At 36.6% G+C, this 17,072-nt stretch overlaps 1 protein-coding gene across 3 annotated transcripts in view; it reads right to left on the bottom strand.

The window, feature by feature from the left end:
• Nucleotides 1–2,515: 2,515 nt before the first annotated feature.
• Nucleotides 2,516–17,072, bottom strand: part of PTPN4 (protein tyrosine phosphatase non-receptor type 4) — a 175,667-nt gene continuing 161,110 nt past the window's right edge. For all 3 annotated transcript variants that reach the window (XM_055119989.1, XM_055119988.1, XM_004608155.2), the window contains 2 exons: nt 13,761–13,896; nt 2,516–10,650 (listed from right to left, as the gene is read on the bottom strand). In XM_055119989.1, coding sequence (XP_054975964.1) covers nt 10,567–10,650; nt 13,761–13,896 — 220 coding nt within the window. In that variant the 3' untranslated portion in view covers nt 2,516–10,566. The remainder of the gene's footprint in view (nt 10,651–13,760; nt 13,897–17,072) is intronic.

Genomic DNA, 17,072 nt, shown 5'->3' with positions numbered 1-17,072 from the left:
CTTCACATAACCTAAACACTCTCCTTAAGTGCCAGACTTAAAAGCTGACAATCACGTGAGCTGTGAGTATAAACTCCTGAGGCTGGATGGTTTATCCTATGGGAATGTCCTCAGAGACAGTGCGGGGGGCCTGCTGGGAGCTGGGAGCCCGCACTTAAGCTGGTGCTCTAGGAATGCAAATGGGCTTTTTCTAGGGTGCTCAGCTCAGCCTTTGGCTCCAGCCAGGGCAGGCTTCTGTGCAATCAAGCCTCTTCGGACCAGCTCACCCCTCCTCACTGCCCTTTGCTGCATACTCCACTGTTGACAAGTTGAGAAGCCATCTTCGAATTAAATTTAGCTTTTCACACAATAGTAGTTTAGTAACAAATGACACTCAATTTTCGTCCCTCTTGGAGAGCCCGGCAAGCTACCAAGAGTACCCCGCCCTCACGGCAGAGCCTCGCAAGCTCCCCATGGCATATTTGACATGTCAAAAACAGTAACCAGTCTCACAATGGAGATGTTACTGGTGCCCGCTCGAGCAAATCGATGAACAATGGGACAACAGTGCGACAGTGCTACAGTGTTTTTGGGTCACACCCAGTGATGCTCACAGGTTACTCCTGGCTTTGCGCTCAGGAATTACTCCTGGCGGTGCTTGGGGGACCTTACTGGATGCCGGAGGTTGAACCTGGGTCGGCCGCATGCAAGCCTTACCCGCTGTACTATTGCTTTGGCCCCCTATAGTTATTTTTAATCATGGTAAAATGTGAATAGTTACAATTTTTGTTTTGGGCACATGACAAAACCAGGGCTTATTCCTGGCTCTGGGCTTGAGGATCACTCCTGGCAATGCCAGGCATTGAACCTGGACCAGCCAGGTACAAGGCAAGTGCCTTGACCTCCATATGATCTCTCCAGCCCACAATTAATATTTTAATCACTTTCTGCTTTTGCTTTGGGGCCACACCTGGTGCTGCTGGAGTCCTGCACTGACAGAGCTAGGCAGGGGAGAGGCTGCCAGAAGCCAGGAGACATGACCCGGATGCTCCCTTACCACTCCCACAGGCAGCACGGGTCAGCCAACAACCTCATGCTGGATTTCTGGACTCCAGAACTCTAAGACAACAAATTTCTGTAGCTTTATATCACCAGTACTTTGTTGGAGAACCTTCAAGAAAATAATAAATGAGGGAGGGTCAGAAATGGAATGTGAAGGGGAAGAAGACACTTTCTTGGAGTGGTGGGGACAATGCTATTCTATAGTAAACCTGGAAATGGAGGTTTGAGTTACACAGATATACATGCATTTGATGAAATTTACTGAATAAGATGGTATTACACTGATTAAAAAAATTTGAGGGTGGTTTTAGGGCTCCACCCAGCAGTGCTCAGAATTTACTTGGAAGGCCATGTGTGGTCAGGGACCCAGCCCAGATTGGTTGCATGTAAAGCAAGAGACTTACCTGCTGTCCTATCTCTCCAGCCCTTTACCAGTTAAAAAACCGTAATAATTGAATTATGATTAATAGGAGTTAAGTGTGCAGATATGGGCAATATCAATTTATGCATGAAAAGTGGCTTGAAGGTGCAGAGACTTGTGTAGATAGAAATGTGACAGGAGGGTGGAGGTTGTAGAACCTACAAGGCAGGTATAGAGTATGTCAACTTTCTCTGTAGAACATCTGGATCTGACCCCTAGCACTGCACAGTCACCAGAGCAGCACCAGGAGCAACCCCTGAGCACAGCTCTCTGTGGGCCAAGAACAAACAAAAATTTAATTGTGGTATATCCATATGATGGAGTACTAAGCAGAGATAAAAAATAAAGCAGACCTGTCAGAAATATTTTGAAGATGAAAGGCAAATTGTGAAAACATATTGTACAACTATTATGTTATACATTATTCCTTTGGCAATAGCAAAATGTGTACATAAATGCAGGAACATAATTTCTCATCCCCCCAAAGAATATGACCAGAAACTTAATGGAGGTGGTTTGATGTTTGAGAGCTTCTTCATGGTGTGGAGCTTGGGGAAGAGGCGTCTATAACTCTCTGGCACTGTGTGAATTATTAGCATGTACAAACATAATAGAGGTATGGAATAAGATGACATTTTTCATTTACCCTCCTAATCATTTTTAGATATAAAATGACTGGCATATTACATTCTCTCAGAAATATTCTTTAAGATCAAAATGATACACCTAACTGCACTTTGTGAAGAACAAGATAAGCTTCCTTCAGAGGGGTTCCTTCATTTGGACTGACAGGGTTTTACATTTAAAATCAGAATAGAAGGGCTAGCGCTGGGAGGAAGCAAGTAATGACCACATCGGAAGAGATTCTTGGAGACATTTTTCATCTTTTAAATATTTTAGCTCCTCTTTAACACCCCTCTCAAGTGAGTTAGTAATTCTCTTTCCCACTTAGCATCTTTCTCAACCTCTTTTTTGATCTTCCATAAAAGAATATAACCAATTGTTACAAAATTCCAACAAGATATTTCCAAAAAATAATCTTCACAACTCCTATAAATTACTACAGCTCATCTTTATTTTGTAACTGAACAATTAAAAGTCACAGCTCAAGTTTTGTCATGTTTGTACCTGAACAGCTATTTCTTAATAAAAATAATAATACTATGGTCAGCAAAACTGCAACAGCATTTCACATATCATGAACTGCTTTTCAGCTTAGAACAATTTAAATTCAAATCAGCATTTTTCCGACAATGTTGTACTTTTTATGTTAATTTTGGTAACCCTAATTTTTCACTGAGATTAAGACAAATATACAAGTCTTAGAACACATATCAAATTGCAGTGACAAATGCAGTGATGATTTCAAATTATCCAGTATTGATCAAATTCAAGTGTACACGTTTTTAAATGAACCCTAAGCTTTTTTGCCTTGTAGTCAAGGGAACAAATGATAAAGAAAGACATTTTCTGTGATACTGGGAAGGAGAGTTAAGTGAAAAATTCAGAGGTCAATGCCATTTGCTTCTTGTTTAGTACAATGAAACATGAAATGGCAGCAAAAATGTAAAATTATATTTTAATTGGGAAACTAGCTAGACTTATTATCTTTGACCTTTATCCTTATATATAGCACCTGAAAAGGAAAAAAAAACCACCCAAATTAAAACACCCTCTACATAGAAATAACTAAAAAAAAAATACTGCTAAAAATACCATAGGTGAGTATTTAGTAAAGTATTTGTCCTAAATTAAGCCTACACTGTAGAAAATAAAGCTTTTCTTATTTGAAAAGACTACAGCAGGGATCATAACTGCAATGTGCTGATACTGTCAGAACACTGGGTTGGACAGTTTCTAATTTTTAAAGCACATATAGTCTAATGACAACAAATGAAAACAGCTTAATGTAAACTGTTTTAGTAACTTAAATCCTGCCCCTCAATATATGTGTCAAGTATCAGGACTTGCCCCTTGCAAATTACTTGTGGTTCAGTACAGACTAATCATAAGGTACAATGCAAAATAAAATAAACAAATTTCCAAGTATTTACATAAAGTACAAAAACAAGGAAAGGCAGAAACAACTATAATAAACCAAACTTGACTGGAGTTCTGTTAGTTGAGAGAATCCAAGAGTCCAGCAAGACCAGTCAACTGGGTAGCCGTTGTTGTAACTAAATTACAGAAAATGGCAAAGCTAAAAATCACACAAGTTACCAATTAAATATAGAATTATCAGGTCATAAGCTCTACATACTAGTCCATTTCCCCCCCCCATATTTACAAAACTCCTAGGATAAATTTTACTTTTAAACATATAAATTAACTCAGTAGTATGAAATAAAGTGCTACTATTTGAATTTCAAGAAATCAATTTGAGCACTGAAGTTTGACCTACTCTACATTATACATGAAAAATTAATAATCTTGTCAACTCACTTAAGGATGTGAAATAATGGATACTAGATCTGCAGGATTAGGTTGAAACTTTCTTCCCTGGGAAGGCAAATAACTAAAAACTACAATTCAGGAGTAGACACTAAAAAGTTCCTTCAGTGAAGGATGAAATGAGCTCAGCTATGACCAAAATGGATATGGGAAAACCACAAGCCAGTGTCCACCTGGATTTTAGGATTATAAGCACGCTGAGGCAGTTATTAAGCTTATCACAAGTTCTATCTGCTAAAAATTTAAAACTTCCAGCATGAAGGGGAAGCCTGACACTACTCTTGTAAGAACACTAACAATAATGAAGATCAATTTATAGCTGTTTAGGGTCTAGCTTCCTAAACTGTGATAACCCTTCATGTTAAAATGCAACATTTTAAAGGTGTGTTTAAAATAAATTTCTGTATGATTTATTATTAGCAAATGTCTGACTTGTATACCTACTTTATATACCTATCTGTCTGGTGTTGCTAACAATTTCTTAAGCAAAAGGGGCAAGCAAATGTGGAAAAAGTTTAAGAAACGCCGGTTTAAGATGTTTACTTCACAAAGACCTCATTGTAAAAAAAAATTAGTGATATTTTTTTTAGAAGTTAGAGGGATGGAAGTAGGAGTCAGAATAATGAAGGCCCCACTGAGTCATTTAATGAAAGATAATAAATATTACAATTTAAAGAGGGCACTGAATGAATCATGCCTAAAGAAGCTGGTTTACAATGCAGGGAGCTTTTGTGTTCAGCTGAATTAATAAGCCCTTAAGGATTTAAGACTCCACTTCTACAAGTCAGATTTGGAATAATGGTCTTTCTCTAAGATATTGGGAATTAAAAGGCAAAACTATCTGTCAGGGGCCTCTGTACATATTTACTGTTGTGGATCTTAGGCACAATTTTCTGGCTTTATCACTCCCACAATGTTTTCTTGTGTGCCTGACAAAAGACAAGTATGGGGACTTTCCTTTGTGGTAAATACATATATGCTTCAATGATTGATGTTTATATTAAAATAATTTTCTCCTAAAACTGCATTTTGTATAATGAAGTGGAATATACTCTTCCTTTCTTTCTTTTTAACCCAGATGACTTTTTTCCAAAACAAGAGTATCTTTAGAATCAAGTTATTATTCTAGTAGCATTTGAAAGATACATTCATCTTTTTTACAGCATGAAAGACATACAAATACCATTGTTTCCTTCTTAAACAATGAAGTAAAAGTTAACAGCTTCAATCTTTCAGTCCATAGAAAAATATTTTTGTATAATTTACACAACAGGAAAACTACAGCATTAAGCTGAAACTTTTATGAGCATAACAAGGCTTTCAAATATTTTCATTTTTATATTGAAAAAGTTTAAAGGTTTCTTTCTAGAAGTTAAACAGTAGAACTTCCTCCTAAGACTGTAATTTTTAACTTGCAATATTGCTTTAAATCTGTAAATTAGAAAAAAATGGTTAATTTACTTATGAACTGAATCATATCTAGTCAATGTTGACGATTACAACTCAGTAGGTAATATTTCTGGTTGCTCTTTTAACTCGGATTACTAAAATAAAAACAATGATTACAACACTTTGAGAATTAACAGTAAACTGCATAGAAAAACATACACACAGTAAATAGCAGCACATTTAATAATAGAAACAGATATACATATTTGATATCCACCCACAATTTCATCAAGGCTATTAAAATAAAATGTCTAACTTCTGGCTGAAACAGGGGTTGCTTGTTTTTGGAAACACTGAAAGAATTATTGTAATTACTATTAAGAAGCAATAAAAACCAGGGCTGGAAGATGGCTCAAAGAGCGTCAGAACATTTGTAAATAGGAGCCCTGGGTTCAATCCCCCACATCACATGGTCCCAAGCGCTGCTGGGAGTGGCTCAAATACTTAATGGGAAAAAGCAACGAAGTCTGCATATAATACAAATTTGTGTTGAAATACCTGTATACATGTAAATTCCAAATATATAATATAGGAACTAATCTCAGGGATTTTTTAAAACATAAAACTGCTGAAGTTATTGACTAACAGCCCTCAAATATATCTTATTATGCAAATTTTATTGCAGCAATACAATTCTCTAAGAATGTTATAAAACACTGCTATAAATTCCGTTGTGATACTTACACTTAGACATGAATAAATACTTGTCAACAAATCAGTAATTCTGATATCTGATTAAAAATAACACTGGGTTTTAACAACACAGCTATATAACTTCAATAAAACTTTTCTCTCTCCCTTGCCTTCTAGTCCCCTCCCTTTCTAAAGCCTGTAGTTGGATAACTGAAACGGGATGCAAGCAATGCTGATATATTTTGTTGATATGGCAGCTTATATAAAAGATAGCAGTGGCATAAATTATCTTTGTTTTGTCATACAAGATGTTTATTCTAACATATATTTATCATAATTTTACAAATACCTTACTCTAAGCAACTTAAAATGCAAATTTAACTACAAAATACTTATAAAATAAGAAATGTAAACATACTCCACATTATTGCGACATAAATAATTCAAAACTACTTTGGCAACATAACCGTCATTATTTCTTAAATATTCAAGAGATAATAGAACGTTGTTAAATTTTTTGTTTCCTTCTCCTTTTCTGATATTATAAAACAAGTAATGGTGTAATTATACTACATGTTTATGTGAACATAAATTATTGGTTACAAGTGAATGTATATTCTAAGTCTTAATTCTATGTCTTAAGTGCTTCTTTAAAAAGTCTTAAAAGTTTGCATCTTAATGTTTCCTTATGGCATGTAAATGAGCATATAATCTATAAAAGCTTATGTTCTATCAGTGAATCATGATTAGCAAACTGAGTGGGGTCCTAATAAGGACCATTACTTTTTAAATTATTGTCAGAGCCACACCCAGACCATGTGGTATTAGGGATCAAACCTGGGGCCTCACAGATGCAAGGAAGGCATGCTGTGCTCTATCATTTGAGCCGCCTCCCCAGCCCCCTTTTTTAAAAGCCTACTTAACTTCTAAACTAATGTCTAAGATCATCATAGTTTTTAAGTGAAAACGCTGCCTGAGTTCAACTCTTGAGCTGAAATAAACTATTTCACAATGCCCAATATTCACATATATTATTTATAATAATTGAAGCTGAAACTGTTTAAGATCTCAAGTTCTTTTAAGCTCTCAAATAATAGTACCTTTAGGGGAAAGGAATCTTTTGCTAAACTTTGATTAGAACAAAGCACACCTACCAACAGAGTATGTACAACTCTGCAATTAAAATGTTCCTTTACCCTAGGTTTTTTAGCACTAGCTTTTGCAAAACAAATATATAAACCTCAAAGTATCTTCACGTACTTGGAATCTTCAAGTAACTGTCCGAATGGTTGAGCATACCTTTCTATACATTTACAGTCAGCTTTCATGTAATTTTCTTCTCTTTACACTTAATCAAAATGATCACTCTTTCCTCTCCTATTTGTACTAGTGGGGTTTACAGAAATTATTTCTTAAGCTATTTACCTCTAGTTTGAGTGGATGTATGGGTCTAACGCATATTACCAATTCTTCTTTTTCCGAATGTGCATTTCAAAATATTCTTCATCCTACATACAGTACTTACACATCAGATGAACATTTGAAATAAACATGGTAAAACAATTTTAAATGAGAAGAAAGCTTTTCACAAACATTTCTTAGCATTTAAAGACTCTTGAATCATCAATATCTATCTCCACTTTTCAGAAAAGAAAACTCAGCATTGATTTCTTGAGTATGTACATGTGGAGAGTGAGGACAAGGGTTTAAGATGGGAGAAAGTAGTTCAGATACAAGAAATTTGGCATTTTTTCACTTGTCTTGCAGGCATGAGGCTCTGGGTTTTATCCCTGGCACCATGGCGGGGGAGAGGGGTAATTTGGCATGTTAAAAATCACATTACATTGGTATGAATGGAATCTAAAACTACTTGGTATATAAAAGCTGGATTTCTAGAATATTGTTAGATTGATTAGCAGTTTTTAAAAAAGGGCTTAGGTGGGGCCCAGAGCAATAGTATAGCGGATAGGGGTTCATCTTGCATGCGGCTGACCTGGGTTCAATCCCCAGCATCCCACACTGGGTGCTCCCCACCCCTGCTCCCCCTAAAAAAGAGGCATAAATGTTAGGGATAGTTTAATTTGTTGGGTAAAAAGTAAGACATAACTAGAATATTCATTTTAAGGGCAATTTATTTTAAATGGTAAGATTTCAATAACTATGCTTTTAAAAAGGGATCTTTCTGTACATACTGACAGAGGATAGTTCCCAGATGAAAAATATATATGAGAACTTAAATCTTAGGTTCTAATATATTATCATCTAAAGACTTGCATTAAAAAGGCAGCATAGTTCATTGCCAACAAATCATTACAGTTAATCTCAAAAGTGTAAACAAAGCCCTAAATTAAAGAACATGCCAACTATGACATTTGCCTATTTATATCTATACAAACATATATTTTCATACAGTAGAACAGACTTTTTTAAATTCAGGTAAAAAACAACTACCAAAACAGTATTAATTATATAGATACCCCTCAGCCCTGCAACTTGATTTTACTTTTTCACTTTTTAATCTATCCTGATGTTAATAGCAGCCTAAAGTACTTTTTTTGTGAATAGAGAATGGAATGTTCAAATAAAACTACAGTTATTTACTAAATTATACTGTCTTGACTGTGAAATCCAGAAATAGATAAGAGAATTTTTCTTTGACATAAAGGTAATGTTTACTCTTCCTTAAAAAAATATTTTAATACAATAATTTATTTGGCATCTTGCTATAGTGTTTAGGAGCTTCCTAAAATTTATTATTATGGATTCTGAATATCTGAAGTAATGTGAATTATTCCTACCTAAGTAATAAGCTTTCTTAAGATTATTCTTATTACTTATTCTTAAGTAGTCAGATTACTTAAGATTTTAAAATTTACATTCTCCCCTCATACTAAATGACATTCTAAAATGTCTACTATTTAACTCTAAGCTTTATTAAGTTCATACATAAATATTCAGAAGTTACTAGGAAATGAATCTACTTTAACCAAACCATATAAAATAACTGTGTAATAGAACATTTTAACAGGTGAACAAATTTCTATTTATATTAAAACTGGGCAATTTTAAAGGTTCTATCTTAAAATAACAGACTTAAAAAACTTGAAGAGGAAAACATACACATTTTTAAAGGGAATTAGATTTTCCACCGGGCTGATCAAAACTTGCCATATTAACATGTTCATAGTTTAGTAAGTATATACAAACGGTAGTCATTTAATGATTCATAAAAATGACAAGAGGATCCTCATTTCATTTATTGATGAATTACATTTGGCAAAAAAGTCAACAATATTCCAACCCTTGTCTGAAGTGTCCCAATTAGGAGGATCAGTGGGATCAAAGCTTAATCTGAACCAAAATAAATTCTGAAGAGTAATAATTTAGTGGCAGAACTAAATCACAGTTAGCTATTCTAATTTTAGAGTATCAATGTTTTACTTTCATGTGCACGTTAGATGCCATTTCTAAAGTTAGAGATAAAATAAATATAAAATTGAAATAATAAAGTATTTTTATATTTGAGCTGCTAAACTGTAACCCTTGTTCCTTGGGAAAGGAATGTGCAGATATTGAACAATTCCATAGCAGCAGTGCTCACTCAGTAGAATACAAATTACCTTTCATTCTTATGGCAAAGTACAGTAATTGAGTAAAGAAATAGAATTGCCTTAACCTTCTGACTGTGTGACTCTCAATACAAGAAGCTGTATTTAACGATGTGAACTGATGATTCAAAATGCAGAAGAACATAAGTATACAATTTACATACATACCTCCTATTGGGGTCAAATGAGTGCCTTTTTGTTAGACATACAAAGACGTCTCAAGGCACTTAAGGGGTTAAGACACAATGCATGCATTCCTTTACATCAAGTATGTGAAATTACATGATTTGGAATAAGCCAACTTTATGATAAATATAAGTAACATTATTGAACCCAAGAAAATTTGTAGATTCATATTTATACTTTCTATAAGATGCTGGTAAATGACAATGTGCAGCATTTCCTGGGAAAAGCAAATTTCACCTTTCTTCTCACGAACAGCAGGTCTCTATAGGAGGAGTATAGGGAAAGATGTGCTGCATCCATAGGCAGTGTATTGGCTAATATTGAGAATAATATTGCTAACGTTTTAAAAATAAAATCTGGTAATCAGTATCGTAAGTACATAAATCACTGGAAAATACCAGAGCTGACTCCTGATGTTTACTTCTTTTTGCTTTCAAGATACAGGTGTATATCAGAGATGATGAGAATTCTGAGCCTTGTTTGTGGCAATTCTATGAGAAGGGAACTGAATGGCACCACCACAAAATTTCATAAATTACCCTGAACATACACAGTTATTCACTATTTGTTCGGAGCAAAGCATGAAATAGTATTCAAACAATGAGTTATAGATTTTAAGAGAGTGATATTTTTTAAAACATAAAGTGCAACAGTGCTGAAGTTTTCAGTTTCTGTGAGTTCTTTTTGTTAAGATGCCATTTCCTGCAAGCAGTATTATGGCAAGTTGAATATGAAGGAAAGCAGTTTCCCAATTCATATTCCAGACCTTTCGCATTCTTATTTGTTTGATGATGTTAAGGGTTTAACAAATCCTTCTTCATAAACTTTCAAAATAGCTTCACATACAAATCTGTATTGGCTCTGAAAAAAAAAAGATAAAAAACAGAATTGATAAGAAAATCTAGAAGACAAGCAAGCACATCACTTGTTGCTTATAAAAAAAAAAAGTAAAGTAAGAATGCAGAAATAGCATTTTCCATTAACAGAAGACAACAAATACAAAAGCCTGACAATGTATTTCATTGGCAACACGCAGGCATTAATGGTAGGGATGTAAAGGACTACCAGACCTGCTGATGGAAATTTGGCAGCACCTAGTAAAATACATAAATTTACCTATCGACCCAACATTCTCATTTCTAAGAATCTATTCAAAAGACAGGTTATGAGTGGAAGCACATGCTTTGCATGCAGGAGGCCTGGGCTCGATCCTTGGCCCTGCTGGGTATCCAAACAAAAACAAACAAGGAAAGCTAGAAAAAAGAAGTCGAAAATATGTACTTATAAATGAGGCTCTTCACTGTTGCATTATTTATTTATAATAATAAACATGTAAAAATAATACATGCGGCCATCAATAAAGGACTGACAATAATTTGAGGTATAACGTACGAGTGGGATATAATTGCTCTAGTAGACAGGGAAAGAAGTAAGTCTACAGTCCATTAGAAAATGATTCCAGGATATTTTGTTAAGTTAAAAAAAGCGAGGTAAATATGTAATTTTTATTTATGAAAATATGTAATTTTCATTCACTGCTGGTGGGAATACTGTTTGATATGACCCATATGGAAAGCAGTATGGAGATTTCCCAGAAAAATAAGACTCCACCTGCCATATGACCCTATAATCCCATTTATGGCATCCACTCTTAAGACACAGAAACATTAATTCAAAGGCCTTTATGCATACCACTATTCATTGCAGCACTTAGTACACAGTAAGTAGGACATGGAATTAATCCATGTGTCCAACAATATGCAAGTGGACAATGCATGTGTGGCATCTGTACAAAACGCATATCATCTATGCAGCTGCCGGGAATGAAAAGATCATGCAATTAGCTACAACTTGGTTGGAACTGGAGATATCAAGTAAAGTGAAGTAAACCAGAAGAAAGCAGACAAATACTGGGTGATTTCATTTATCTGGGGTAAACAGACTAACAAGGCAAGGAAATACAAAGTATCAAAGGGGTAAAAACATATGCAGTCTTTTTTTTTTATGTTTAGTAGTGACTTAATGAATCACCGTGAGATACAGTGAAAGACTTACAAACTTTTGTGCTTACATTTCAGTCATACAATGATCGAGTACCTATCTCTCCATCAGTGTCCGTTCTCCATCACCTATGTACCCAGTATCCCTCCCCCACCTCTATGGCAGGGAGATTCCCTTTTCACTCTCCTTCTCCTTTAGGGTGTTGTGGTCTACAATGCAGGTATTAACTGGCCATTGTTCGCTCTATAGTCTACTTTCAGTACACATCTCCATCCTGAATGGGTTCTCCAACCATACTGTACTTGGTGTTCCCTTCTCTACCTGAACTGCTTTCTCCCCCAGCATGTGAGGCCAGCTTCCAAGCCATGGAGCAATACTCCTGATCAAAAACATATGCAGTCTTATTACCAATGTAACTTAAAACTAAACAGAATGGAATCTGAAAATATAGTTTTTTAGAAATTCATTTTTTTTAAAAGTCAGTTTTACTAATATTGAGTATAAGTTGCAGTATTATTTTAGGTATATTGAGCTAGACAAACCGCATTATTAAAATTTAAAAGATGATTCTTGAACCAGAGAGAGAGAGTATAGTGGGTAGGCACTTGCTTTGCATGGAGCAGACCCAGGTTTGATCTCCAGCAACCTACATAGGTTCCCTGAACCCACTAGGAGTAATCCCTGAGTGCAGAGCCAGGAGTAAGCACTGAACACGACAGGGTATGGTCCAAAAAACAAAGCAAAACAAAACACCCCAAAACAAAATAAAACCAAAAACCCAAAACACTAAAACCAAAACAAAAACCCCCATCCAAAAAGGATTCTTATGAGACAACCGGAAATTTAAATACTGGCTACATGATAATATTATGGGATAGTTAATTACATGTGTGATGATACTGTGGCTGTGTTTTATGAAAAAGCACATTAAAGGAATGCACTAAATTTATAGCCAAAATAGCAAAATGTCTAGGGCTTACTTTAAATATTGGGAATGTAGGTGGAAATACAGATGAAACAGTATAGCAAATATTGGGTCTAAGAACTCAAATTATTTACATGTCTAGTTCTGTGTATGTTTAAAATTTTCTAAATTAATTGCTTAAAAAATGACTATGTCATATCAGTTAATTCTCGTCAGTAAACTCAACACCAATAATAATGCTAACATTTTACATTTAACTTTTTTTTTTTTTGCTTTTTGGGTCACACACGGCGATGCTCAGGGGTTACTCCTGGCTTTGCACTCAGGAATTAGCTCTGGTGGTGCTCGGGGAACCATATGGGATGCTGGGAACCTGGGTCAGCTGTGTGCAAGGCAAATGCCCTACCCACTTACTATCATACCAGCCCCTATAATGGTTTAATATTAAAAAAAAATTAACTCCATGATTTCTCATTTGTTTGCTGAAAAATAAGTCAGTGTAGAACAAAAAAAAAAAACCTAGGCAAATTTTTTAGTTTGTTTTGTTGCTTAAATCTAAGTTCTTGTGTTTAAAAAAAGTCAAGTTAGACAAGCAGTTCTATCAAGACTCTCTTCAGTTCAGGGGTTTTATCATTCTCAGCATTCCGTCTAACTAAGCATACAGGGCAAGTTCCCCTGTACTGTTTAAAGTACTCAGGAATTTACATGCTAGAGTAGTGCTGACAAACATTTTCTGTAAAAGGTCACATAGTAAACTTAGATTTTGGAGATCATATGGTGACAACTACAACTTCAGCCATGCTATTATTATATACAAGGAGCCACAAATTACATGAAAACAAAAGAACATGGCTGTGTTCCAACAGAACCTTACTTATAAACAAGCAATGGTCCCAATTTGATTTATAAGCAGTATTTGCCACCCCATGAGGAGGTTATTACTGCGAAGAATTTTAAAAAGATACAAATATGGCTTAGGATATATACAGTTAACAAAAACCATCATGTAGAGAAAAACAACATGAACATAAAATATAGTACTTACAGGTGTTTGAATCATCATGGCTCGTTGATCTCTCATTGTTCTTACAATGTCCAGTGGATAAACGGGTTGATTGCATTCAATGAGACACATGGCTGTTTCCATAGTAATGAGCACCCCAGTTCTTCCAATCCCGGCACTACAGAAGACAAATATTGGCAAGGCCTTACATATACTATTTGAAGTTATAAACTTGGTGTGCTTCTCATTTGCAGAAAATTGAAGTACACTTAATAATAACACAATAATAATGCAAGTAGTAGAGCACTTCATCTTAAAATTTTTTTTTTACTTCATTTAGGCAATGTGATTTACAATGCTTTTTATAAGAGTCCAGGAATTCAATGTTCCAATTTCAAATTCACCAGCAGTGGTCAGTTCCTCCACCACTAAATGACCCAAGAAAATATCTGAATTTTTTTTTCTTTTGAGTTACACCCATCGGTGCTCAGTGCTTACTTCTGGCTCTGCACTCAGGAATTACTCCTGGCGGTGCTCGGGGGACCATATGGGATGCCGGGGGTCAAACCCAGGTTGGCCAAGTGCAAGGCAAACAACCTACCCACTGGACTATCGCTCCGGCCCTTATCTGAATATTTTACATTATGAAAGTAGCAAATCAACTAGAAAGAAAAAAAAATATATGTACTTCTTTTTTTTTTAAAAAAAAAAAATCTGAACATTTAGTACAGATTAAATGGTTTAATCTATCCCCTCTGCCTCCCAGTGTTACTTATAAAAATATTATTTTGGATACCTTCCCAAACAGAATACAGGAGTCCAAGGGCAGGGGTCATACTTGGTGCTATGTAGTTACCTGGGTCTGAGGATGTAGAAGTGCTCCAGAACCTCTAAGGTCACCCTTGGCAGTGGTGAAGGGGCTTTGTGGGGTCAGTGTTTGAGCTTAGGTCCCAGTACATACCCTGGCTGTGACATGCCACTGACTATTCGGCTATATCTCTAACCCCAAAAAGTACATTTTTAAAAGCTAGATTTCACTATTTTGAGTAGGGACCACCCCAGCAATACTTGGTGCTACACTGTGGTGCTGGGGACTCTCACACATCTCTCATCCAGCAGTGCAGGGACAGAGGAAGACATGCAGTGCTAGAGGTCAACTTTAGAATCTTGCATAAGCCATGCATGAGCTCCACCTTCCTTGAGCTGTATCTCTGGTCCCTACATTTAAATATTTATTATTATTATTATTATTTATTATTATTTTGGTCTATGGGCCAAACTTGGAAGTACTCAAGGCTTACTCCTGATGGTGCACTCAGATGACCATATGGGATGTCCAGGTTCCAACCTGGGCTGGCCATGTGCAAGGAAAGTGTTTTGCCTGTTATATTATCACTTTGCCTCCACTTCCCACTTTTTAAGTTTTAAAATTATGAACAAAGTACTTAAGTTTACTGGAACAACTTTCCTTTAAAATACAAAAGAATAAAATACAGGAACAAATTACTAATGAGTACACAGAACAATAAATTTTTACATGATTTGATCAGTTTTCAAAGCCAAACTTCTTTCAGATTAAATGTTACCACATAGTCACGGACAACATTTTGAGGTTTCGGAGAGAGGACAGAGGTTAAAGGACTTGCCTTACATGTGGCTGACCCATGTTTGATCCCTGGCACCCCATATTGTCCCCTGAGCCCTGCCAAGAGTGATCCCTGAGTGCAGAGCCAGGAGTAAGACCTGAGCACAGCCCAGTAAGGCCCCAAAACTGAAAACAAAAACAAAAACAAAAACAAAAACAAACAATATTTTTTAAGTTCTCTTGTGAATACGCATACAGTATTATTGGGCTTAGGATATGAAATTGCCAAATGTGTTCACCATTCATGCCATTCTGCCTTTCAAACATGTGTTTTACAATCTGTTTTGATAATTTGAAAGCCTGCTTTTAAGACCTACTAAAGGAGGGGCCGGAGTGATACTACAGTGGGTAAGACGCTTGCTTGGCACCCTGCATAGTCCCCTGAGCCTACCAGGAGTGATCCTTGAGCACAGAGCCAGAAGTAAGTCCTGAAGATCATCAGGTGTGGCCCAAGCCACCCTTGTCCCCCAAATGCTAAAGGGGCACAAGAGATAGTACAGAGGTTACAGTGCTTGCCTTGCATTGACCATGAACCTGTTTAAAATCACCAGTAGCACAGAGGGTCTCCTGAGCACAGCCAAGGGGGCAGTCCTGAGCATGGAGCCACAAGTAGCCCCTAAGCACTGTAAAGGGTGGCTCAAAAAACCCAGGAATAAATGAAAAAAGAGATGCTAAATATGTTTAAGGTTAAAGATCTCAATAAAGTCTCCAAGTAAATTACTTAATAACCAAGGAAGTCAGGTTAGGGAGATAAGAAGCCATTTCCTAATCTCTGCGTGGGTGGCAGTGAAGTCTGGATCCATTCTATTCGGCCTCTGAGGGCAGATAGGGCATGAGTCTGGAAAGGAGACAGCCTGTCAAAGTCCACTGGGATCTCCTGGAAAAGCTGTACCTCACAATGGTACCTGATAGGACCTTTTTTTTTGGGGGGGGGTTGGGTCACACCTGGCAATGCACAGGGGTTACTCCTGGCTCTGCACTCAGGAATTACTCCTGGCGGTGCTCAGGGGACCATATGGGATGCTGGGAATCGAACCCGGGTCGGCTGCATGCAAGGCAAACGCCCCACCCGCTGTGCTATTGCTCCAGCCCCCCTGATAGGACCTTTTTAAGAAAACTGAGAGGGGCCACAGGCCATGAAGGAGGACTCAGGTGGGAGAGGTAAATATCTCAGGTTAAAACTTTGAAATATTGCGGGGGCTGGAGCAATAGCACAGCGGGTAGGGAGTTTGCCTTGTACGAGGCCGACCCGGGTTCGATTCCCAGCATCCCATATGGTCCCCTGAGCACCACCAGGAGTAATTCCTGAGTGCAGAGCCAGGAGTAACCCCTGTGCATAGCCGGGTGTGACCCCCCCGAAAAAAAAAAAGAAAAAAACACCCAACCAAACAAATAAAAAACTGAAATATTGCAAAGATATTGTATTTTATCATACTCTCAACCATAAAAACATTCCAATTTTAGATATTAAAGTATGACAAATAAAATTCTAAAGTGCAATGATGTACTTTAAATTTTTTTTTTTTTACGATAAACTTCTGTAGATCAAAGATTATCTTCAACCATCAACACAATTTTGGGAGCCAGAGCAATAGCTGCATGGATAGGGAAATTGCCTTGTATGTGGCCAACCTGGGTTCGATCCCTGGCATCCCATCTGGTTCCCTATGCACTGCCAGGATTAATTCCCCAGTGTAGAGACAAGAGTA

The sequence above is a fragment of the Sorex araneus genome, chromosome X, assembly GCF_027595985.1.
Source record: "Sorex araneus isolate mSorAra2 chromosome X, mSorAra2.pri, whole genome shotgun sequence".
Lineage (NCBI taxonomy): Eukaryota > Metazoa > Chordata > Mammalia > Eulipotyphla > Soricidae > Sorex > Sorex araneus.
This window is presented reverse-complemented; position numbering and strand designations above follow the sequence as displayed.